Source organism: Phacochoerus africanus, chromosome 2 (genome assembly GCF_016906955.1).
Source record: "Phacochoerus africanus isolate WHEZ1 chromosome 2, ROS_Pafr_v1, whole genome shotgun sequence".
Classification (NCBI taxonomy): Eukaryota; Metazoa; Chordata; class Mammalia; order Artiodactyla; family Suidae; genus Phacochoerus; species Phacochoerus africanus.
Genome location: NC_062545.1, coordinates 256748575 through 256772816, shown reverse-complemented (window position 1 = coordinate 256772816; position 24242 = coordinate 256748575). Strand labels below are relative to the sequence as shown.

The 24242-nt window shown below is 54.4% G+C and overlaps 1 protein-coding gene across 1 annotated transcript in view; it reads right to left on the bottom strand.

Annotated features, from left to right (window-relative positions):
- The window catches only part of COL27A1 (collagen type XXVII alpha 1 chain), a 154770-nt gene that overhangs the window by 119533 nt on the left and 10995 nt on the right, over positions 1 to 24242 (bottom strand). Inside the window, 3 exon segments of the mRNA XM_047768236.1 lie at positions 8333 to 8386; positions 13215 to 13268; positions 21418 to 23144. Of these exon segments, the coding sequence (XP_047624192.1) occupies positions 8333 to 8386; positions 13215 to 13268; positions 21418 to 23144 (1835 nt within the window).

The window sequence follows — 24242 nt, the reverse complement described above, 5'->3', positions numbered from 1 at the left end:
GCACAGGGCGTGGGATATAATCCCTGCCCGAGAACCGCATCAACACATACGAGTAGTTATTAAATGTCTACCTCGAGCCACGTCTCCCAGTGCACACAGGGCACACCATGGTGGGGATCAAGACACAGCTCCTGCCTGCGGGGACCTCTCAGGGAGACACCAGAGACCGGTAATGAGAATCAGCACGGGCATTTACTTAGTGTTCTTCTAAGCCCTTGACACACACATCTGTGAGACAGCAATAACCACTCTGCTCACGTCACAGACCAGGACACTAAGGCACAGAGAGGGCTGGTTATTTGCTCAAGGTCACACAATTCGTAAGTGGGATCTAGACTCCGGAAGTCTGCTTCTAGAGCCTCAGAGCTTTATCTTTCAATACACTGCAGATGGAAAGCTATGATCTGTGGATAAGTGGAGTACAGGAGGAAGTCGGGGAGAACTCGATCCAGACTGAGGGTTAAATCCTGGAAGGAAGTTACCAGCCAACCGAAGGCTGGAGGAGGACAAAGAGGGGACCTGATGAAGTTTGGGCTCCAGGGATGCTCAAGACACCCTTGGTCAGGTGAGGGGGTGATTTCTGGGATGGAGAAGACTATCTGGCTTCCTAGTCAGATTCCTGAAAATTCCTCACTTAGGGATATAAGGAATAATACGGTCTAGTGAATTGTTTACACTCTGGTGAAGAAGAGAACCTGGGTTCTCCAGCCAATGAGCCTGTGTGGCCTCGGACAAGCACCTTTCCCTCTCTGTGTAGGGGACAGTAGCCTCTGCCTGGACTAGTTAACAGAGGCTTGTGGAAGATGCTTGGGAAGGTAGATCCTAAACCATAAACGCTACAAATACAGCAGGAATGAAAACTAGGAGCTCCTCTCCTGCTGGTGGGGTTGGGAGATGGAGAGAATAGAAGGCTTTAGGTGAATGAGGCCTCGAGAGGCCCTGAGACGAAGAAGGAACAAATCACAAAGGACCAGAAAATTCTAGGCCAGAAAGTCCCCATGCAGATCAGCTCTTGCAAGACACAAGATCCTGAGCACTTCTCACAGGGCCTGGCCCAGAGGAAGCATCATAAAAATATTTCTCAAGTGAGAAAATGAATGAATGGAGCCTCAAGAGACAACTCCAGGGCTGGGATTGGGTCAGATCTGGCCCCAACCCTGGAAGGTCCTTTGAAGACTCAATAAGCCTCTCACCATCACTACTACTATTTCATGTGTTTAGAAGTTCTGGCCAAGGCAATAAGGCAGGAAAAACAAATAAGACTACTAACCTTTGGGGAAAAAGAGACAAAAATATGTCCTTTTTCGCAGACAATATGAGTGCCTGTCTGGAAAATCCAAGAGAACTAACTAAAATACTGTTAGAACTAATAAAACAATTCAGTAAAGGGCATGGTTATAAAATAAACACAAAAAGAACAAATATACAAAGTCAATAGTTCTTCTCAATAGCTGAGCGCCAGCTAGAAAATATAATGGGAAAAATATTCCATTCACAACAGCAACAAAAATATACAACTTCTAAAGACAAACTTAGTAAGAAATGTACAGGGTTTATGCCCCCCCCAAAAACTATAGAAGTTTATTATGAAACATTTAAAAAACTCAACCAAATGGGGAGGCATGTCATGTCATAATTTTAGATAGGAAAAGTTAACATTTTTATAAAGATGATAATTCTTCACAAATTAATAAAAACAATACAATTTCAAGAAAAACCTCAAGAGGATATTTTTTAAGGAAATTATTAAGATGGGTATAAAGTTCATCTGACAGATTAAATAGCCAGAATTATTGTTTTAAAGTGGAGGAAGGAGACACACAGAATAAAGATAATAAATGTCATAAAATAGTATTTTACTAGCATAAGAATATACAAACAGAGTAATGAAATACATTTGAATGTCCTGAAATAGACCCCAGTCTATCATACAATAGTCAGTAGAGGAAAAGTTCTTTAATAAATGGTCAACTATGGGGGAAAAATAAATTTATATCCTATAGTCACTCCCATGAAGAGTTATGTCAGATGGTTTAAATTTTTAAGAGTACAAATGATATTATGAAATGACGAGGAATATAAGTGAATACCTATCAGGTCTTAGTATGAGAAAGAAATGTCTAAATATAAAAATAAAGAACCTGGAGTTCCCATCGTGGCTCAGTGGTTAACGAATCCGACTAGGAACCAAGAGGTTGCGGATTCGATCCCTAGCCTTGCTCAGTGGGTTAAGGATCTGGCGTTGCCGTGAGCTGTGGTGTAGGTTGCAGATGCGGCTCGGGTCCCACGTTGCTGTGGCTCTGGTGTAGGTCGGCAGCTGTAGCTCCAATTAGACCCCTAGCCTGGGACCCTCCATATGCCGCAGGAGCAGCTCTAGAAAAATAAATAAATAAATAATAAAGAACCTGATCTTGCTGTATAGCACAGGGAACTATAACCAATCACTTGTGATAGAACATGATGGAAAATAATATGAGAAAAGGCATGTAAATATATGTATTACTGCGTCACTTTGTTGTACAGCAATAATTGACAGAACATTATAAATCAACTACACTTTAATTAAAATTTTTTTTAAAGAGCCATACATTTTACATATAGCACAGCCCTCTCCAAACTATGTGATATATTGTAAATTCTGAATAAATGTTAGCTATTATTGTTAGTCCAAAAAAAAAAAAAAGGTAACACTCCCATTTGTGAAAATCATCGTGATACTCTTAATAGGCAAACAATAAACTTGAAAATATTTGTAAGGTAGATGAAGCCTTAATAAGCCTTAATAAATAAATACACAGGATTTTTACAGATCAAGAACAAAAAAGATAACATCCCAACCCCCGAAATAAACAAATTCATAAATGGTGAAATGCAAACAGAAAATAGATGTAAGAAAAACATTCTCCTCATAGATGGTCAATGCAACGCACACTGAAGCGAATTGAAAACAATAATGAACAGACTTGTGGTTGCCAAGGGGGAGGGGGAGGGGGAGGGAGTGGGATGGACTGGGAGTCTGGGGTTAGTAGATGAAAACTATTGCGTTTGGAGTGGATGAGCAATGAGATCCTGCCATAGAGCACAGGGAACCATATCTAGTGACTTGGGATGGAACATGATGGAGGAATATGTGAGAAAAAAAAAATGTATGTCTATATGTGTATGACTGGGTCACTTTGCTGTCCAGCAGAAATTGACAGAACATTGTAAATCAACTATAATAAAAAATTTAAAAAGAAAAAACAACACAATCAGTGCCTTCCACCGGGCAAGGCCACTGCAAGAGGCCTGCTTTCTTCTTTGTACTTTCTAGACTTTTCCACATTTTCCTTCATGAGTACATCCCGCCTCAGCCATCAGAGGAAGGGAAAAGGTAGGCTGGGGCCAGAGAACCCTGTAAGGGCTCCATCTCAGTGCCTACCAGCTCTGCCAGCAGTCACTTGGGTCACTGAACATGGCCCCTTTTGCCCACCCATCCTCCCTGGGCACCAGAGGGCCCACAGTAATCCTGGGTAATTCCCTGCAAACTGAGGAGGCCGGAGGAGGGAAGGGGTGGCCAGCTGCCAGAAAGAGTGGGGCCAGGTGCCTCATTGCCCGCCTAGCGCGAGTGCAGCCAGGGCCGCCGGCCTCTGGGCCCAGAGCATCTCAGTCCACCTGGGCCCTGCGTCCCATCAGACTTCACCTGGCCCAGCATCAGCATCCCCCTCAAAGCAGCTCCAGGCCTCCCCGCTGGCCACCCCTCACCCTGCTGGCCCCCAACCAAGCTTCTCGAGCTGTCTGCATGGCCTTTGAAAACCTCATCTGATTGTGTCACATCTGCTAAACACCTGCTCATGCCTTCGGGCTGCTCTCTGGAGGAAGTCCAAAAGTCCCAGCACACCCGCCAGGCCTGCTGCCCTCCCCAGCCTCCTCCTACCCCTTGGGCCCCTCACCTGCTGCACTTCAGACCTCGATTCGACCTTCCCATCCTCCAGGGAGGCAGGCCTCACCCCCCCACACCAGATCAATCAACATTCTGTGGGGTCTCCTAGCACCCAGCACCTCTCACGTGGAGCCCCTCTCATGGTGTGATCAGCTTGCTCCCACAAGGGCGGGGATCATACCCATTCAAGCCCCACTGTAGCCAGCGCTGCTCTAAGTAACTCAGTTCTACCTCGTGACAACCCGAGGGGGCAGCTACTCTTAGTACCCCGTTTTTCAGATGAGGAAACTGAGGCACAGAAAGTTCAAAGAATTTGCTCACTGTCACTGAACTAGGAGGTGACGGAGCTGGGACGTGATCTTTGACCCTCCAGCTCCAGTGTCTGCTCTTAACTACTGTGCTTTCCTACAGCAATGAAGGGTCAGCTCGACACGTGACTCAACCCTGGGCCTCCAAGGTCAGCTAATGCCACCCACCCAGGGTTCTGTCACTCTGCTTCATTCTCCAAGTTCTTGATATTGACTCCCTGCAGGAGCCGACAAACCCTCTTCTTGATGGATTTCCACCTGGGGTGTATGGGTACCTGGTATAAGGGGAAAGCCTGGGGCTCTGGAGGAGGCAGGAGGGACTGAAGCCTGGCTCTGGCCTGTGCCAGCTGTGCAGCCCTGACAAGTGTCTTCAGGCTGGCAAACCCCAGGACCTGACATAGAGCCCCGCCACTGCTAGTTGCTTCAAGAGATCCCAGGAAGTTACTGACTCTTTGGGTCTCTGCTCCTCTGTGATCTCAAGAGGGATGAAGCTCCTCACACTTGCCTGTCTCTCCCGCCCCTTCTTTTGTCTTTTTAGGGCCACATCCTCAGCATATGGAAGCTCCAAGGTTAGGGGTCTAATCGGAGCTACAGCTCCTGGCCTACGCCACAGCCACAGCAACGCCAGATCTGAGCCGTATCTGAGACCTACACCCCAGCTCATGGCAACGCTGGACCCTTAACCCACTGAGCTAGGCCAGGGATCGAACCTGCATCCTCATGGCTACTAGTTGGGTTCATTGCTGCTGAGCCACAATGGGAACTCCTGTCTCCCCTTCTATTTTTTTTTTTTTCATTTTTTATTTTGTTGGCTTTTTAGGGCCGCACCCATGGCATATGGAGGTTCCCAGGCTAGGGGTCGAATCATAGTTACAGCTTCTGGCCTACTCCAGAGCCACAGCAACTCAGGATCTGAGCTGCGTCTGCAACCTATACCACAGTTCACGGCAACACCAGATCCTTAACGCACTGAGCAAGGCCAGGGATCGAACCCTCATGGATTCTAGCTGTCCTCATGGATCCTAGTTGGGTTCATTACTGCTGAGAAACAACGGGAACTCCTGTCTCCCCTTCTTGATTCCTCATTCCAACAGTCTCTCACATCCTTAGTCTGGCAGGGGGATCTTTAACCCACAGGGCCATAAGCTCGCAAGGGCTCAATAAAAACAGGGCAGGAATGACCCCAAAGCAACCCATTCAAATGGAGGGCGGGCTCCCTGCCTCCACTGCAGGCCCTGCCTATTAGGCTAATTTCTCCATCAACATAGTAGGTGCTCAATAAATGTTTGTTGATTGAGGCAAGATGAATGGATGAGCGGCCCCAGAGGTATCTCTAGAAGCCACCACCATGCAGAAAAGGAGGAGCCAGCGCAGCACCTGGAGGAAGTCAGCCCACAATCCCCAAACCCCAGCATTACCTTCCAGACTCAGAAAGGATCTGGCAAACAGCAAGGACCCTCTCTCCAGAATCACACCCATTCCTGCAGAGCCATAGCATTCTCTTCCCATCTCAGCTAAGTCAGGAATTTCATCCAGGAAGAGCCTCTCTTTAACCCCGTCCTGGCCAAGCCACAGATCCAGGGCAGCCCAGAGCCAAAGCTCAGAGTCCAACGGACCTGTCCTGGATCCACCTCTGCTCACCTGCCAAGTGTCAAGGTGAAGGGCAGGGCTTTCCCCCTTGGCATTTTATGCAAGCTCGAATGGGAGAAGATGACTCCCATTCCTCTGTATTTTCTGGAACCCTTCCATCCTCTTATGTGTTTACACAGAAGCAAGCTGGAAGCCTGCCCATGAGGCCCTGAGTCCTCAGGCCCCAGCTCCATGTGGCCACAGGAGGACTCACCTGCTAGGTCTAAGCCTCCTCACCAGACCCAGAGCTGCTCCTTGAAATGAAGGGGAAAGTAGCTGGCGGGTCCGCCTCCTGCCTCTGCACATCTGCTGGCAGGCTGGGAGCGGGCTGCAGGCCAGACCTGGGCGAGGCCCTGAGGGTGGGGCAAGCATGGACCAGGGAGAAGCTGATGCAGGATCCGCTGTCACAGAAGCAGGGGATCAAGTCTGGGAATAGGAGGGAGCAGGAAGGACCAGACAGTCCCAGGGAAAGCCAAGAAAGGTGTGCTTCTGAGCAAACCCAGCAATCAAAACAGCTGCTAGTCCTCAGCATCTGATACACCTACCCTATGGCCTGGGAGACCTGAGGTCGCTGCAAAGCAGAAATCTCCCAAGAGGCTCCCCTCGCTCTGCCTGACCCAAGGGGGCAGGTCCCACTCCCATTTCCCAGACAGTCTCTTAATGTGCCTGAGCCTCAGTTTCCCGATCTGGAAATGGGTGCCGTCTCCCCAGCACCTCATTAGGTTCTGGTGCGGATCAAACGAGACAGGTTACCTGAAGTGCATGCAGGGTGCCCAGCACACGGTCAAGATCCAATACACGGTGCTGACTGGTAACGTCGGTGTTTGTCTTGTTAAAACCCAGAGCACCTCCAGGAAGCCACAGGACTAAGCACCTGAGACCTCTATGCTGGCCTTGCAAGGACGGACCCCAGCCCAGCCCAGGCCGAAGTCACACAGCGACGGGGCTGAGGCGAGTGCTCCCACAGCTCTGCGCAAGGGCTCTGCACTGACCCTCTGTCACCATCATGTCATGCCTCCGGGGCTACCTGTGGACACCTGTCCCAACTTCCAGACAAACTGGTGGGCAGAGGAGCTCTGCTCCAGGAGTCCGGGACTGGCCTTCGGAGGCTGCTCAGCCATCAATCGTTGCACGAGCTGGGGCCAGTCAGTTAACAACTTTCCTCAAGCCACTGGGTCAGCAAAGAAGGACCTTGAGCCCCGGCCAACCAAAGCCAGGGCACCCTTCGCCTGGCTGCCCCCCAGCTGCCGGGCAGGCGGCCCCTCTGCCCTTCCTGGCCTGCCTCCCACTCTTTCCGCACAGTTGCTGTGCTCCTGCTTCCCTGGCCTTGCGTCTTCTCCCTCCTTGTATTTCTCCAGCCATCACTCCAGACCTCTCTCCACAGCCTCAATACTGCCGGCCCGGTACTCTTCCTGTGCTTCTCCCTCCACGCGCCGCCCTGGACAACTCCATCCTCCCGGCACTGCAGGAACACACCGAGGTCCCCAGGGCTGGAGTCCCCCACACGCATCAGAGCACTTGCCACTCGGGTTTCTGATCTCACCTCAAGTCCAAAGGTGGCATCTCTGTGCTGGCCTATCTCCAGCTCAGGGCCCTCCTGAGCTTCAGAAGGTCTGTCCGCGCGTCATCTCTACCTGGCTGGGCTACCGGTTCCCAAATGCAATGGCGGCGTATGGAAGTTCCCAGGCTAAGGGTTGAACCCCAACTTTGTCTGCGACCTGCCCCACAGCTCATGACAATGACAGATCCTTAACCCACTGAGCAAGGCCAGGGACTGAACCCGCATCCTCATGGATACTAGTTGGGTTGTGAACCACTGAGCCACAGCGGGAACTCCAGCATCATCTTAGCCCTCCTTCTGGGTTCCTTGCTTTGGTCACCAAGGCTAACCCCGGGGCCTCACGGTCTCTCTCCTTCCACCCATCCCTGAGTCCTCGCCACCTCACCCCACATCACCAAGGCGCCAACTGCCCCTCCTCCCACACCCCTACGCTGTGTCACCCCAGGACTCCCTGCCTCTGCTCAGGCCCCCAGCCCCAGCCCATCTCCCACACGGCATCCAGGGATCCTTCGCAATCACGATCTTTCCACCTCCCTCCCCAGCTCAAAACCTGACCTGTCTCCCCAGGGTGTGTCTTATGATCCAGTAACATGTACATTCGAGGCCCTCCCTGCTTAGTAGCAAATGACCTTTCTTCCCACTCCCTTTGAGGGCCCTAGGTGCCGGTGGCCCTGCTTCCCCCTCTACCGCCCCATCCCTCCCCACCGGAAGCTCAACACCTCCTTCCTCGCGGTGTCTCTAACCCAGGACGGGGCCTGGCACCTGGGAAATGCTCAGGAAGTACTTGTGGCCTGGCTCTGGGGCTGCCACAGCCACCCTGAGGCCCTCTAGGAAACGAAGCTCCCCCACTGTAGCCCTAAGCCCCACATCCACTCCATGGCTCTACCTCCAGTCCCCACAGCAAATACTCACTTTGGCTCCAGGAGGGCCAGGGAGGCCTGGATTTCCATAAGGCCCAGGAGGACCCTGAAAGAAAAAAAAGAGAGATGAGAGGACAATAGGGGTCCTAGAGCAGGGCCTGGCACTTCCGCCTGCCGGCCCGCCCGCTGGGACTTCTCCACTAGCAGAGGCTCAGCCGTCTGGGCATGCAGCCCGCTTGCAGAGAGGCTCCTCGGACACCTGGCCCTGTGCTAAACACTTTTCGTGCATTATCCCATTTCATCCTATTAACCCACAAGATAGGTGCTACCATGATGCCCATTTTTGTTTTTTGTTTTTTTGTCTTTTCTAGGGGTGCACCCGCAGCATATGGAGGTGCCCAGGATATGGGTCTAATCGGAGCTACAGCTGCCAGCCTACACCACAGCTACAACAACGCCAGATCCCAGCTGTGTCTGCGACCTACACCACAGCTCAAGGCAACGCCGGATCCTTAGTCCACTGAGTGAGGCCAGGGATCGAACCCGCAACCTCATGGTTCCTAGTCGGGTTCGTGAACAACTGCACCACAACGGGAACTCCCATGATGCCCATTTTGAAGATGTGGAAGCTGTGGTTCAGAGAGGTTTATAACTTTCTCAGGTCACCAAGCTGCTAAGGGGCAAAGCTAGCTCTCAACCTCAGCCATCTGGCTTCGGAGCACAGGCCCTTACCCCTGGAATTTGACCACCTTTCCACCCTCTCTCCACTTGGCCCCATCGGCCCCGCCCACATGTGCTTCCTCAGGCTCAGAACACACAGCTAGTTGCTTCCTGGCAGCTCGCCTGGTACTTCCTCCCCACATCTCCTTTGCCATGCTGTTCCATCATCTGGCATGCCGTTCCCAACCACTCCTCCAGCTGAAACCCAACCCCTCCTTCAAGGTGTGGCTTTAATGCCACCTTCTCCAGGGAAACTTCTGGGACTCCTCCTGCTCAAGGCAACCTCGGCACCCTTACAACTAGGCTTTGTAGGAGCGTCTGGGGCAGCAAGTTTGGTCAAGGGCTTCCTCTGAACACAGGCGCATCCCTCCGGTGGCCATGACACGTCCTCAGAGCTCTCTCTCTTAGATTCCTACATGCTCTGAGCTTACAGCATCCCCAGGGACCATGAAGCAGCTGGGAAGACTAAACCCAGAGAGTCAATGAGTCTTGGCCAAGGTCACACAGCAGAACAGTGGCCAAGCAAGGGCCAGGATCCAGTTTGCTGGCTTCAAGTCCAAGGCTTATTTGCAGCACTGGATTTTCCCAGGCCATATTCAAATCTTCCTGACAACAGCTGGGGCCTTCTGTCCACGTTCTTCACAAGGATCCTAGGCTGGAGTCTTGCAGCCCAGTAACATAAACAGAGTCCTGAGAGTCGAGTGCTTTCTGAGGATCTTTGTCCAATAGGAATAATCTCATGCATCGGGGGTGGGGACAGGCACCTGGACGGGTGGCCCCTATCACAGCAGCCTCTAGACACACTGTCCTTGTCCCTGGCTCCTCTTGACTCATCCGATCTGGCTGTATATAAATTTGCTTCCTTCCTCCCTCTTGGAGGCCAAGCTCCCAGCTGCAGCCTGTCACATTCCGCCCGAGACACCTCCCTCTTCCTCGATGCCTAGACGGGGACCCTCCCCTTCTCCAAACGTGTCAGGAGGGAACAGCGTTCAGAAGCTCGTTGGGCCTGGGGAGCTGATAAAACGTGTCAGGGGGTGACTTGCAAAATAATCAACCCTCAGCTCCTGCCCAGTGTGTCCTGGCACATAGGTGTCACCTGGTCCCCGTTCTGAGCCCTCTCTCCCTCCAGCCTCAGTCTCCCCATCAGTGCCATGAATGACTGGGACTCAGGGTCTCTAAGGAATCGGGGAGACCTCAGAGCTGCACCCCAGCCTGGGCTCCTGGGGTGTAACCTCAGTGCTCAGGCTGAATCGGGAAGGCTGAACAGGGGCGTTGGAGAAGGGAAGTGTCACATCTAATACCCCAGACCCAGGCTGTGCCGAGTGACGTCAAGGGTGGCCACCTCTCCCCAGTTGTGCCTCCAAGACTGGGGATAGAGCCCCCGGCGGCCCCATCTGCAGCTTGTGAAGGTGGGGTCTTCCTGCTTTCCCACCCCCACCTCCCCACCCCTCTCCAGCCACTGCCTTGCAGAGAAACGAAGCACATAGTTGACTAAGAGCCAAGCAGAGCGATGCTACAAAGGCTGCAGCCCAGAAGGCTGGGAGGGGGAGGGCCTAGGGATTCCCCAGCACCCCTCACAGGCCAGGGGAGTGAGTGGAGGGGGACAGGGCCAGGTGACAGAGCTCTGGGTGACCTCAGGTAAGGCCCTGCCCCTCCGAAAGCCCCAGCGCCACCATCTGTACAGAGGAGCGGGGATGGTTTAGTCCTAGCAGTCTATTATTTTTGGAATTTTATGATCTATGGAATTTCTAGTCTAAAAACTGGGTGAGGGGTGGCTCAGGGTCGGGGGGAGGTGTGTGCACATAGACAGCCTGAGAAGGATGTCAGGAGAGTCATTCCCTCACTTGTGGAATTTCAGAGCTGGGAGGAACCTTGGATGGAAATGCCTTACCATGATCCCATGTTTTATAGATGCAGAAACTGAGGCCCAGGCTAGGGAAGGGACCAGCCTAGGGTCGCACTGCTCCTGGATAGAAAGGTTCTGACTCCCAGGCTAGAACCCATCAGAAACCTTTGCCCAGCACCTGCACATGGGGTGCTCTGCTAAGCATCGTGTGAAAGGAAGAGTCAACAGGGCCTGTCTCTGGCCCAGAGGAGCTCAGTTGAGTAGATGGAAAAATGAGCACAATAGGTAGTTTAAGATCATGGATGGGCTAGGAGTTCCCGTCGTGGCCCAGTGGGTTAAGAACCCGACTAGTATCCACGAGGATGCCGGTTCAATCCCTGGCCCCACTCAGTGGGTTAAGGATCCAGCATTGCTGTGAGCTGCTGTGTAGGTTGCAGATGTGGCTCAGATCCTGCGTTGCTGTGGCTGTGGCGGTGGCTGTGGCTGTGGCCGGCAGCTGCAGCTCCATTTCGACCCCTGGCCTGGGCACCTCCATATGCTGCAGGTGCAACCCATGCCCCCATCCCTCCTCGAAAAGGGGGGAAATAAAGAGAAAAAAAAAGATCACGAATGGGCTCTGGAGCCAGACAGCCCAGGTTCAATCCTAGTGCCAGCATTTACTGTATGTTTGACCTTATCCAGAGTAACCGAACCTCAGTTTCTTTACCTGCAAAATGGGGATAATACTGGAACCCACTTATCAGGAAGGCTGGGAGGACAGGAGGAGATCAGGCTTATGCCACTCACATGACAGAGTTCAGCGGTCAATGTGAGCTTTTACAAAGGGATCGACACGATTCGGGGGGCAGTTAATTGCTGCAGGAGCTCCAAGAGGGAGGTGACCATCAGAAAAGGAGGTGGCATTTGATCTGAGCCATGGATGGAGGAGGAGTTTGCAAAGGAGGACATGCCGGGTCACGAGGACTGCCCAAGCCAAGGGGCAGAGGTTGAGGGCTTGGGAGAAGTTTGGCGGCACGGGCCTGGAATGCTAGGCCCAAGGGCCTTGTCCTGATCCCAGGCTACAAGGTCCCTTGGCCAGCAGGGTCCATGACACCTCTGTGGTCCCCAGCTCTGGGCAAGTGCTCCACGGAGACTCCAAAGCCAGGAGGAAATGCCACTTCAGACAGCAGATTCCAGAGCCCTGGGCCCAGGGAGCACAGGGCCAGGTCTGGAGGGAACTAGGGCTCAAGTAATTGCATAACCAGAACCATCCGCTGGGCTCAGAGCTAAAAATATGCCCCAGGCAGCTATCTCTGCCAGGGCCTCGCCAGGCACCCGGCGTGGGAAAGGCTGATTCAGCCTGGGCACAGATGCCAGGCGCCGTGGGTCTAAGCCCTCTTGGGGAAAGGACAGATTTCTCTCCAAAAGGACCCCCAAGAGTCCCAGTATCATGTGGTAAAGAGCCTGGGTTCCAGTCCTGGCTCTTCCATTGCCTCGCTGTTTGGTTTCCTCATCCCTAAAACGATTATTTGTTTTTGCTTTTTAGGGCCGCACCCACAGCACACGGAAGTTCCCAGGCTAGGGGTCTAATCGGAGCTGCAGCTGCCGGTGTACACCACAGCCACAGCAACGCAGGATCCAAGCTGTGTCTGCAACTTACACCACGGCTCATGGCGACACCGGATCCTTAACCCACTGAGCGAAGCCAGGGATCGAACCCACATCCTCCTGGATGCTAGTCAGGTTTGTTACCGCTGAACCACAATGGGAACTCCTCTCATCCTAAAATGAGAGTGATCAGACTGGCCCATACAGGTCCTGGAAGGACAGGGGATCAAATAAGGCAGCATTAAGTGATGTGCCAGGCATAACACATAGGAGCTGTTTTTGACTCTGAGATTCAGGCTGGCTCCTGTCAGTCGCTGCAGCCCTGCCAAGCTGTCCTGCAGCCCCTGGTTGAACCTCTCAGCATGGGGAGCTCACCCCTTCCCTGGCATGGCCTGTCCGGTTGCCAAGGTCAGCGTCCCTACCCCAGGTGGGCCCTGCAGAGGTGGAAGATGGATGCAAGGGTCACGCTCCCCCAAGTCCAGCTTTTTTCCTGGACAAATACCAAAGCCCATCAGCTGAGGGCTTGTGGTCTGCAGAAACCCCTTCTTCATTCCAGGCTATCCACAATGGACAGCTGAGACCTGGCAAGAGGGCCTCGCTGTCCCATGCCACATCTGGCCACACGGTTCCTCCTAAGGGCCCGATGTCCACGCCAATGGACAAAGCAGTAAATGTGTGCCAGGCAGCACAAGGACACACAGTAAAGCTGGGACTTCAAGGGCAGTGGGACAAAGGGCAAAGAGCCCACCAGAACTCCAAAGGACAGCGTGTGATCACTTACCCGGGGACCTCGTGCACCAGGGGGTCCAGGCAGCCCAGGAAGCCCAGGGGGACCCTAAGTAAAAAGCAAGAAGACAGCATCAGTGCCAAGTGGCAGGAGAGAATGGATTCAAGCAGTCATTCGACAAACCTATCCAGAGTTCTGGGTCTGAAACCCCCACGGCTGAGAAGAGGGGGAGTTCCCCCTGAGGAACTCAGGCTCTTTGGGGCTTTCAGGCCTTTGCTACTTCTTGGTCTTTACAGCACTCATCTTTTATTACTCAGATAACGTAAGGTGTCTCCTCCTCCAGGAAGCCTCTCCCGATCCCTTCCCCAAGTTTGGCCAAATCCCCCTTTTCCAAACTCTGCTTTAAAGGCCACCAAATTATATTTGTGGAATCATCTGCTTAGAAGCCCGGTCTCCTCAAAGGAACTAATGGGCTATGAGTCATCTCTCGTCCCAAGGCTCAGCCAAATATCTGATCAAATAAAGCATCAAGAGACCTCAGAGTTCAGCCAAGTTCTCTGCAGAGTCTGAGAAGAGAAGGGACTTGTCCAAGGTCACACCGAGCATCATCTGTACTACGGAGAAGCAGCGCAGCACCAAGGATGTTAAGGGAAAGGCTTTGCATCACACAGGCCTGGGTTCAAGTCCCAGTGCTGCCACCTACTAGCTGGATTTGGCCGAGGTCCTTAACCTGTCTGGGCCTATGAAATGGGGCAATAATAGCCTCCTCATAGGATTATCAGGAGGACGAAATGAAAGAGGGTAAACATTTAACACCCTGCCTGGTACACCATTGTCACTCAAATATCCTATCTATTGCAGTGGTCACAGCTGGGTCCAGCCTTCAGCACCATTCCCTGAGACCAGACCTGTGACAGTCCCCTCACTTGTCTCCCCGCCTCCACGCTCTCCCCTCTCCAGTCTTCCTGCACACAGCCTGGTTCACCTTCCCAAGGCATTCCCCCTGCTCAACAACATTCAATGGCTCCCCATTGCCCACATAAGAAGGGCCCAACCCTGCAGCGTGGCATTCAGGGAGCACCTACCTGGCCTCACCTCTCTTCCCTTCGAGGCAACCAGGCAGACTTACTAAACCACAGGCTGACCTCTGTTCAAATCCTCATCTTGCCACTTAACAGCTGGAGACATGGCACGAGGCCTTCAGTCCGAGTCTCCACGGCTCCCCTTTCCCATAGTTACTGTCCTATCCCCTCCGGAGGAGTAAATGAGGGTCAACCAAGGGCCTGATGTAAAGAACTGAACACAGAGCCCTCAAAGGAAGCCAAGCTTTCGAGGATGTGTGAGGCCTGGGGAATTCATTTGTTTCAAATAACCATCAAGGCGATTCCAGGTTTCCTGCCCAGAGTTAAAATCGGTGTTGAAAACCCAGTACGATTTGGCTGGTAATTAATCCAGATCTCACACTGGGCAGCCTTGGTTCATAGTTCTGGCCTGTGAACACCACGTGCTTATTGGTCCGTGAATAGAAAATCAGAAGAGAGAGATCCAGACAGGCAGATAGGGGTCCCAAGGCCCCAGGGTCCCTGGAGAGAACCCTGGGGGGGGAGGGAGGGAGGCTGCCGTGTGACCTCAAGCAAGTCCTGGCCACCTCTGAGCCTCCAGGTACCTCTGGCCCAATTGGCAGCAGCCAGTGGGGCTCCTTCCAGCCAGTGCCCAGGGGCTGGGCGGACAGTTTCTAGTCTTGTATCTACTTCTGCAGGTTTGAGATCCAGGGCTGGAAGGCAGGAGGACGGTGGTCTAAGCCAGGGGCCTGGGTCCACACTGGGCACCCCTACTTCCTAGCTGTGTGGCTTCAAGTAAGCTCCCTCCAGTCTCGAAGGCTTCGATCCTTAACTGCGAACTGCGGCTGTGACAGCAAGCACCTAGCTGACAGATAATCTATAAGAAGTGCTAAGCCTGGGGCCCGCCGCAAAGTTACGGCCCAGAAAGTCAGTGCTGTTTCTGTTAAGCAAGCCGCTGGAGCCTCCCCAACTTACAATTTCAAGCCACCTTCCTCGGCATCTGTGTGGGGGGAGAGCAAAAAGATTTTCTTTCCTCGAAGGCCATCCTTGGCCCCGTTCTTCCAGGTGACCCAGAATTAAAGGGAAAGGCAGGGGGCTAAGGCCAAGCATTACCTTGGGTTTCGTTATCATGAGCCAGCCCTCTTTTTACAGAGAAATCACAGAGAGGCTCAGAGAGGCAAACTGTGTGGCTCAAGGCCACACAGCTAACAGGCAGGGCCTGGGTTCAACCCAGGATCATTTGCCTTGTTCTCCTATGCCAGGCAGCTTCCACACACACCCCATCTCAGCCAGGTATGTTGTGACTAGGTGTGCAACCTCGGGCCAGTCCCCTTCCTTGTACAGGCATCAGGGAACATCCTAGAACATCCCAGAACCTCCCCCACACTGGCATTTCCTGAACTTCTGGGTGGTACCGATTTCCTCTTCTAGGTTATTCGGCGGGAGGGGAAAGGTGAGGTCGCACCCATCACCCAGAGAAGAAGGCCACGGCTCTGTGGGGTGTCGCTCCCTCATGCCCACCGGGAGGGCCGCCGCTGCATCGGTCTAGCCACACCCTCTTGGCACATCTCCTGCCCCAGAAACAGGGGCATCCAGCCTGGAGTCTGACTTCATCCTGGACATCTGCACAGCAGACTCTCAGTGCCAGTCAGGACCCATGGCCTGGCCTGGTGATGTCACTTCACAGCCTGACTCCTTGCCACGGTGGCCCAGTCCCCCAGCTGCGGCCCAAGGTCCCTCCTCCACCACCACCAACGGTGGGGCTGCCCAGCTGCCCGGCTGCAGCCCCAAGTCTGACACTCGCACACTCAGGGAGCCCAGGCGCCCCCTGCCCCTCTCGCCTGATCGAGACCCTGCCTCTTCTCCTCCATGCAGTGGAAAAATGCTGCCATTTCTTTCCAGGGCCTGAAGCCTGAGCGGGTGACTCTGGGATGATTCACGAGGCCGGGGTGGGATTTTTCCACTCCACGCTGCAAACAACAGGGCCTCTGAGAGGGCCCAGAGCTGAGGGGGAGGGGAGCGGGGGCCGCAAGCCTGTCTGGGGGAGGTGGACGAGGCCTGGGCTCGGGGCTCACGCAAACAGAGCCATGGAAACAAGCGAGCAGCCGCTCTGGGCATCCCCCAAGGGTCCTGGCCTCCAACAGCCAGGCCGAGGGGAACCCCATCCCGCGGAACAAGTCCACCCTTGTGTCCAGCTGCAACAGCCCTCCTGCCAAGCCCTGCAGGAGGAAGGAAGTCCTGGTTGGCATGGCCCCTGGCAGCCAGCAGGGAGAGGTTTCGCAGGCCTGGGATCTGGGAGACCTGAGTCCAGTTCTGAGTGTGCTGCTGCTGCTGCTTCCAGGGGTGACCCTGAGCAATGACCTTTCATTCTCTGGCCCTCTGCTCTGTGCCTGTAGCCTGGTGCAGGGGAGGCAGGGGGATCTCAAAAGGCCCTCCACTCTCTGACCGGCAGAGCTCACGATTATTCCCAAGATTAGCCCACAGGGCGCTGAGCTTTCCCCTGTCCTCGTCCTAGGGAAGCCTCCTGGGACAGGGCTTCCCAGCATGGCCCCCGAGCAAATTACTCCATCTCCCTGTGCCTCCGGGCCTCGACTTGCCCAGCTGTAAAACGTTCTTCCGAAATAACGTGGATGCGGGCTGGCTGTTCTCCACTTGCTCCCCAGATCCTTTCTGTGCCCTGGGAGGCTGACCTCTGCAGGCTGCACCCCCAGACTTCCCTGCTCTCCACTTCTGGCTGAATTTGGTCATGGGAGGCCCCAACAAGAAACTGCAGAGATCAAGGTGAGGGGGTATTTCTCTTCCTGCTGCCTTCTTGCTGGGCTATAGTTTGGTCCCAGCTCCTGTCGGAGACCCCTGTTCATGTTTTAACCCTCAATGGCATCAGGCAACACCCTGCCCTCCCCCTGTGCCTTTGGGATGGACCCCACGTGCTTGGCCAGCCCCCGCGGACTCTTTTGATGATACCCACACCTCTGTAAATGGTCCCCTCTTTAAATGCTCCTCAGTTACCCTGTTCCCTGCCTGAAGCAACAGGACACAGCATGCAAACTGCTTAGCATAGAGCCTGGCACACAGCAGGAACTCAAAAACGACATGCCGGAGACAAAGCAAAATACCCCTCTGTTCTCCTCCTAGGTTCTAGATACCACCCTAAGGGGTGAATTTCCCAAGATCTAGCCCTGATTCCTAACCTCCAGCAGCATGAAGGCCCTCCCGTGCCAGAACCTCTCTTAGGGCATCAGGGCCCCTCCTTCAACCATGAGCACCTCGATAATCAGACACAACGATCCCCCGGGACCCAGACTCTAATGCTTTACTCCTCTCATCTCAGACAACCCACACAACCCCAGAAAGGTCGGTGGTTCTGTACCCTTCTTTTGCAGGGGCAAAAGCCAAGGTTCAGAGAGGTGAAGTGACTTGCCAAAGGTCACACAGCACCCAGCACCTACAAGGCACTCATTCAACATTTGTTGAAAGAATGAAAAGATGGCTGGATAAGGGAATGGTTCAAACCTAGGTCATCCCACATCCAAAATCTATGTGCTTTTGCATGCCACACGCCGTCTTACCCCACCGGCAGCAGAGATCTGCATAACCTCAAAGATCCTGGCCTGCGTGTCAGGACAACCTGTTTTTTGTAAGGATCAAATTCCCTCATTCATCTCCCAGATAGTCATGGAGCATCTGCTGTGGGCCAGGCACTCAGCCGGGTCTCCCGGAGGTGACGCTTGGAAAAAGTGCAAGGGCGTGCAAATGCCAGCGGCCCGATTGTGAATAAATAAGGCCTTGACTCGCCTCCTCCTGGGCGTGGGGCTTCTGTGCAGCTTCTGTGCAGCCTCTGTGAACCGCAGCCTCCCCGCCCCTACTCACCCGGGGCCAAGCTCAGCTTTTCCATGCTCCTCCCGCTCCTGGGGCTCCCACAGAGCTCCCTCGCTCAGTGGCTACAACTCCTGGCAGGCCTGGGCCCAGACTTGGTCTCGGCCTCTGCCAGTCTGTCCCATGGCCCTTGAGAACCATGCAGATCCCGTCAGACACAGCCTCGAAAGCCCTCTCGGGCTCGGAAAGGTCCCGCACTCATTTCTAGGAGGGATGCTCTCCTCGTGCTGGCTTACAGAAGGGAAACAGCCCCAGGGAGAGGAAAAAGTTCCCCAAATCACCCAACAAATCTAGAAGCCCCAGGCGGCCCTGGAGGTCACTCGGTTTGCTTCACAGGAGGTGGGAGCTAGAATTGCCTTACATTCTGCAGAAATGTTAACTTAGAGTGGGTCTGGGCCACAGCGCTAGTAAGGCGTGGAGCCAGGATTTAAACCCAGGTCTGTGTGTGCCCAGACTGAGGACGATGTGTGCCCATGTCCCAGGCAGCACAGCTTCTGCTCTGCTGGGCTTAGATCCTGAATGTACACGGGGCTTCGGAGCAGGGTAGGAGAGAACAGTAGGAACAGGGCTCTTGCCACTGCCGCTCAAAGATGCCATAACAATTTCTGATATCTGGAGAAATATAAATGACCAGTTTGCCACCAGTTTTGCTTCTAGAAGCTTCTTGGTTCCTACTGGAGACCGGGTTCCGAGCTAGGGGGAGGGTGGGACTAGGGGTGAGCAGGGACATGAAGCAGGATGGTACCCGGGCAGACGGATGTCTTTCCTCCTGTGCTCTGTGGTGGGCTGGAGACGCAGGAAGAGCCATGGTCCTTACTGAACCCAGGACCTGGAGCTGCATCCCAGCTCCTCCTGCAAGAATGGGCTGCGTGCCCTGGGCCAACCCTTCTGTCTCTGCAACCCCCATCCTCTCATCGGCAGAGCAGGAGTCCGTGCACACACCCTACCCTCCTGGACCAGTTTCCACGAGGTCTTAAGGGGAGACACCCCTCCCTTTAGGAGTGTGGAAATAACGCATAAACGTGATCTGGATAGAAACAGAAGATTCTTCGGACACTGAGCTCTTAAGACCAAGAACAGGCTCTGACACCCCCAGCCCCCCGGCCCTGAGTCCAAGGGTCTCAGAGCGGACATTCAAGGGGCTGATTGGAATGTGCTGATGGTGGAGTCTGGAGCTGGGCCGTAAACTTCAGCTGTGCCTCCCATGGGCTGCATGGCTTCCGAGGAAATCATGGCCCTTTCTGGGAACAGCCGCGAGGCTCCTCACCTGCCCAATGACAAGGGTTGAACTGAATGATCCCTAAGCATCCACGCGTGGAACAAGTCAATTCCAATACCTTCTTCGATCAGGGAGGAAGTTCAAGACCCATCTGGCAGGAGGGCTGACCTCCGGCTGACCCACCTCACCAAGCCCAGGAGGAAAGTACGAGACTCAGGCATCCAGCAGGCCCAAAGGCAGAGTCTACACCCTAAAAACCTGTTCCTGCGCCAGTTCTGCTGGCTTGGACACGGCCTCCCTTTTTTTCCACATCACACACAGCCTTGGGGGACAGGGTTGGCCTCCTCCGCTTGGCAGGAGGACGACCTTAAACTTGACCCCCCTCTGACAGAAGAGGGGGACATGCACCCTCTTTCCACCTCACAGCCGGTGAAGCTGGCATTGCCCACCACTTGGAAAGCTGAGCTCTCACAGGCCCAAACTACCCAGTGCCTGAGTAGAGCTGGGGAGCCTGGAGGGGTGAAAAGGCTTCTCCTGCTTTCCTCGGCTCCCCACTCCCTCCCCTGCCAATTGCAGAAAACACGGGGCTTGAGCACGATGTTGACATAACTGCAAAGCAATGCATCCATTTTCCATACGTTCTACAATATGGTTATAATAAAAAGGAGCTCTCAGTCCCCTTGGAGACAGGCTGAATAAATATTATTCCTGATGATTATTAAAACTCATTAAGGCCTGGGAATTCCCAACATCTGCCACTGTCTCCACACCGTGGGGAGCCTAACCCCAAAAGCATGGAGACTGATGGGAGCCCCGGCCCCGGGGAAGGAGAGACCCGCACAGGGGTCATCGCCAAGGCAGGAGAACAGAGCAGAGGCCCGAGCTTTCTGGAAACTCCATCTCATCATTCCCCACCCGGAGGAATTGGCCTCCAACTGCAGAAAGGTCGTTGCCCCTGGAGACAGTCCCAGGCACGCCGGAGGCATCGACCCCGAGACTGTCTCTTGCACGTGGAATGTTCTTTCCCTCGTCTTTGACTGCTCGGACCGACCCTGACCCTCCTCTCTCCAAATGCCTTTACCGGGAGCCACAAATCAAATGTCTACAGGAGTCAGGCAGGTAACAGGGATGAGACGACAGGACAGGCTGGGGAGGCCCGTGGGGAGATGGGGAGACAGGCACAGACAGGAGCCAGCCCTTCCTGTCTAACACAGCAGCCCGGGAGCTCCCACTGTGACTCAGAGGGTTAAGAACCCAACTAGTATCCATGAGGATTTGGGTTTGATCCCTGGCCTCCCTCAGTGGGTTAAGGATCTGGCTTTGCCACAAGCTGCAGCGTAAGTAGCAGATACGGCTTGGATCTTGCGTTGCCATGGCCGTAGCGTAGGCCTGCAGCTACAGTTCCAATTAGACCCCTAGCCTGGGAATCTCCATATGCCATGGGTGCGGCCCTAAATTTAAAAAAACCAAAAATAAAATAAAGCAGCAGCCCTGACCTGGCCACAGCCCACGGGCCACTGCATCTCTCCCTCTTCCAAGAAAAGCTGGTCACCCAATCTTTTATAAGAAATCTCTCACATTCAAAAAATATTAGTAACTTATTAAATATTTTTAAGCAATGCTGCATGTGCCAAACCAAACACATTCAGGACTACCCATGCGTGACCTTTGTCCAAAACTTGCAGACAAGCTGGGGGGCTGGCGGAACTCTGTTCCAGGAGTCAGGAGAACTGGCCTTTGGGGACTGCGTGACCTGGGGCCAGTCCGCTCGTGGATTTCCTTAAACCACTCAACTTTTATGGTTAGGTTAGCAAAGCGTGACCCAGGGCCTGGGCCAACCAAAGCCCAGGGATGTTCTTAGCTGGAGGGGACCACCAGATCCCAGTCTGCCCCTGGGGATTATGAATCGGAAGCAGGATAGGCCATCATGAACACAGCAGAGGTGGAGGATGGGGGACCCAGGTTCGAGTTGAGGCTTTGCTCAAACTAGCTCCCTGCTCTAAGTTGCTTCTCTTCCTCTGCCCTGACCAGGAGCAACCACCCAACTGCCCCAGGCACCCACTCAAGCTCCAAGCAACATGCAGACCCCATCCAGTCTTACCGGCAAACCACAGTCTCCCTTGGGCCCCGGAGGTCCCATCAGCAGCAGGAAAGGTGTGGGTCCCGCCAGGTGGAAGAACGAATAGCCAGTGCTCATGGGCCGGGGGCTGGAGGACAGGAATCGCGCCGGGGCCAGCACCTGGGCTGGGGTGGTCTGCCGGCTGGGCCGGGGATGTCTGGGGCTAGGTCCGGGTGTCGGATCCTTCAATGGGACATCCCTGGTTGCCTTCCCGGGTCTGGGAGGGGTGGGCTTCCGGGGACTGCTCTTGGGTTTGGCTTTCTTTGTGGCTTCTGATCCAGTGGGTTTCTTGCTTCTGGTGGGGGCTGAACCAGGAGCGAGGGTGGGAGGCACCACCGTGGCTGGTGGCCGAGGAGTCCTGGTAGAGACGGGACTGGGGGCAGGTGACGGGGGCAAGCCAGTAGGCCGGGGAGGTTTGTGTGTGCTGGTGCGGGCAGGGGCCAGCTCACTGGCACGACCGCTCATCTTGGCCTCAGCCCGGACCACTGGGGGAAAAGGCTTTTTAGAGGAGCCAGTGGTGGCGGGAGGTAGGGGCCGGGCGCTGGGCGGTGGGGGTCTGGGAGTGACCGGATGCCTCTGGATCGGCTTCACTGTGGGCCGGGAGACTTTGGTGGGAACTGGCTGGGAAGTGGGTAGCTTCTTGGTGGGTGGGGCTGGCTTCGTGAAGGAAGGTGGAGCTGCCTTCAGGGTAGGGTGGGGGCTTTTGACAGGGACAGTTGAAGGAGAAAGGGCTGAAGGCTTGGCTGGGTGGCTTTTGGGGATTTGGGTGGCTGTGCTCTTCAGCATTGGCTGGACAGGTCTGGTGGAGCTGGCAGGAGAGGCTGGGGACATGGGAGGAAGCTCTGTGGTTGACAGCTTGGCAGGTGGCAGGGGGGTGTGGGAGGGGCCCTCCACTGTGACCGGCTGGTGTGGGCCTGTAGTGCTAGTCCTTAAGGGTTTGGCAGGCATGGCAGGTACCACAGTCACCCTGGGCCCCCTGCCTGCTGGCTGTGACCCCAGGGCTGGCGTGGCAGTGGTCAGGTTCTCCAGGCCTAGCAGGGCCAGGTCGGTCTGGAAGGTGAGGGGTGTGCCAGAGTCTCGGGGGAGGAAGGGTCCCAGCTGGGGCCGGTATGTGTCAGCCTGTCCACACTGCTTTCTCAGGTGGGTACAGTAATTGTGAGCGACCCGCGTCACAGGGTAGATACTGAACTGGCACAGGGCGCCTTCAAACTGGACCGCGTGCGGGCTCATCTTGCCAAAAAGGAACAAGCCCTCAGGGTCGAGCGCTGGGTCCCTGTGGAAAGGCAGCGAGACAGGCACCCGGCGCTGCCCGCAGGCCGTCACCAGGGTGACCGAGCGGCCTCGGAGCTCCAGGGCCAGGTGGTGCCAGCGCCCATCGTGCACGTCGAGGTCGAAGGCCACGGAGCGCCGGGGCCCCAGGTGGACCACTGTCTTGCCAGGGAGGAACTGCAGGCCCAGCTGCAGCTTGTGCTTCCGGCTGCGGACGGCGAAGAGGAAGGCATGGTTCACCCGGTGGGAGCAGAGGCTCAGCACCAGCGCCAGCTCTGGGCCCAGGGTGGCAGGGATGACGGCAGTCGTGGGGGCCTGGAGCCGGGCCCGCTGCGTAAAGATGAAGCCGGACTGGAACGGAATGACCCCCGGGGGCGGGGGGCTCCGGCCGCCCGCTGCCTTCGTCCAGCTGAGGCCCAGCCGCTGGAGGACGTCCACATCTGGAGAGGGAGGGCAGTGGGGGAGAGGACTCGGTCAGGGCCCACTCCTGGGTGCACAGATGGGGCGGACAGCCCTCCCTCAGCTACCCACCCGCCGCCCCATGGTGGTGGCCAACAGCGCAGAGTTGGAACCAGTCCCTTGTCTGGCTGCGCGACCTCCTCTACATATGATGCACGGTCAAGGTGAAAAGCATCCTAAGTTGAAGGTGCACTGAATACACCTAACCTGCCAAAGATCACAGCTCAGCCCCGCCCGCCTGAAAAGAGCACGGAACTCCTACACTGGGCTAACTCATCACACACAAAGCCTGTTTCATAATAAAGTGCTGAATATCTCAGGTAATTTATGGCACACTATACTAAAAGTGAAAAACAGAGCGGCTAAACTGGTACCGAATGGCTTAAGTGTCCTGGTTGCTTCCCCTTGTGATCTTGCGGTTGACCAGGAACCACAACTGCTGCTGGTCAGCATCACGAGAGAGGATCATGCAGCATATCGCCAGCCCGGGAAAAGACCAGAATTTAAAACTCGAAGTACAGGTTCACTTTTGCACATCTCAATGACTGGAAAGTTGAAAAGTCCTAAGTCGAACCATCGTTAAGTTAGGGGCCATCTGGAGTGGCTAAAAACACAGATACTGGAACCAAACTTCCTGAGTTCAAATCCCAGCTCCACCACTTACTAGCCCTGTGACGTCAGTGCCTCGGTTTTCCCATCTTTGAAACGGGATAACAGGAGTACTAAACTCAGAAGGAGGTTGTGAAGATTAAATGAGTTAAGGCACTTGGGGAGGGAAAAAAAAAAAAAAAGTGCCTGGCACAAAATAAGCACTTTTGAAGGGTAGCTATGAATATTAAAAATAATGATCATCATCCAGGCTAGAGCTAGGAAGATTCAAGGCTGTCTAATGTGGCTTGTTTCCCTTTTTCTCTGCCTCAAAAGCCATCTCCTCCAGGAAGCAGTCCCATCAGTGAGAGAGTGATGGGAAAGCTTCCGTCGTCAGAACTTGGTAAGGATTTCCAGGGGGCTTGACTGATTTCAGCATCTTTAGCTCCAGAATCAATCCTCTGCTCACCCCCCAGTCCCTCTCGGGCCAG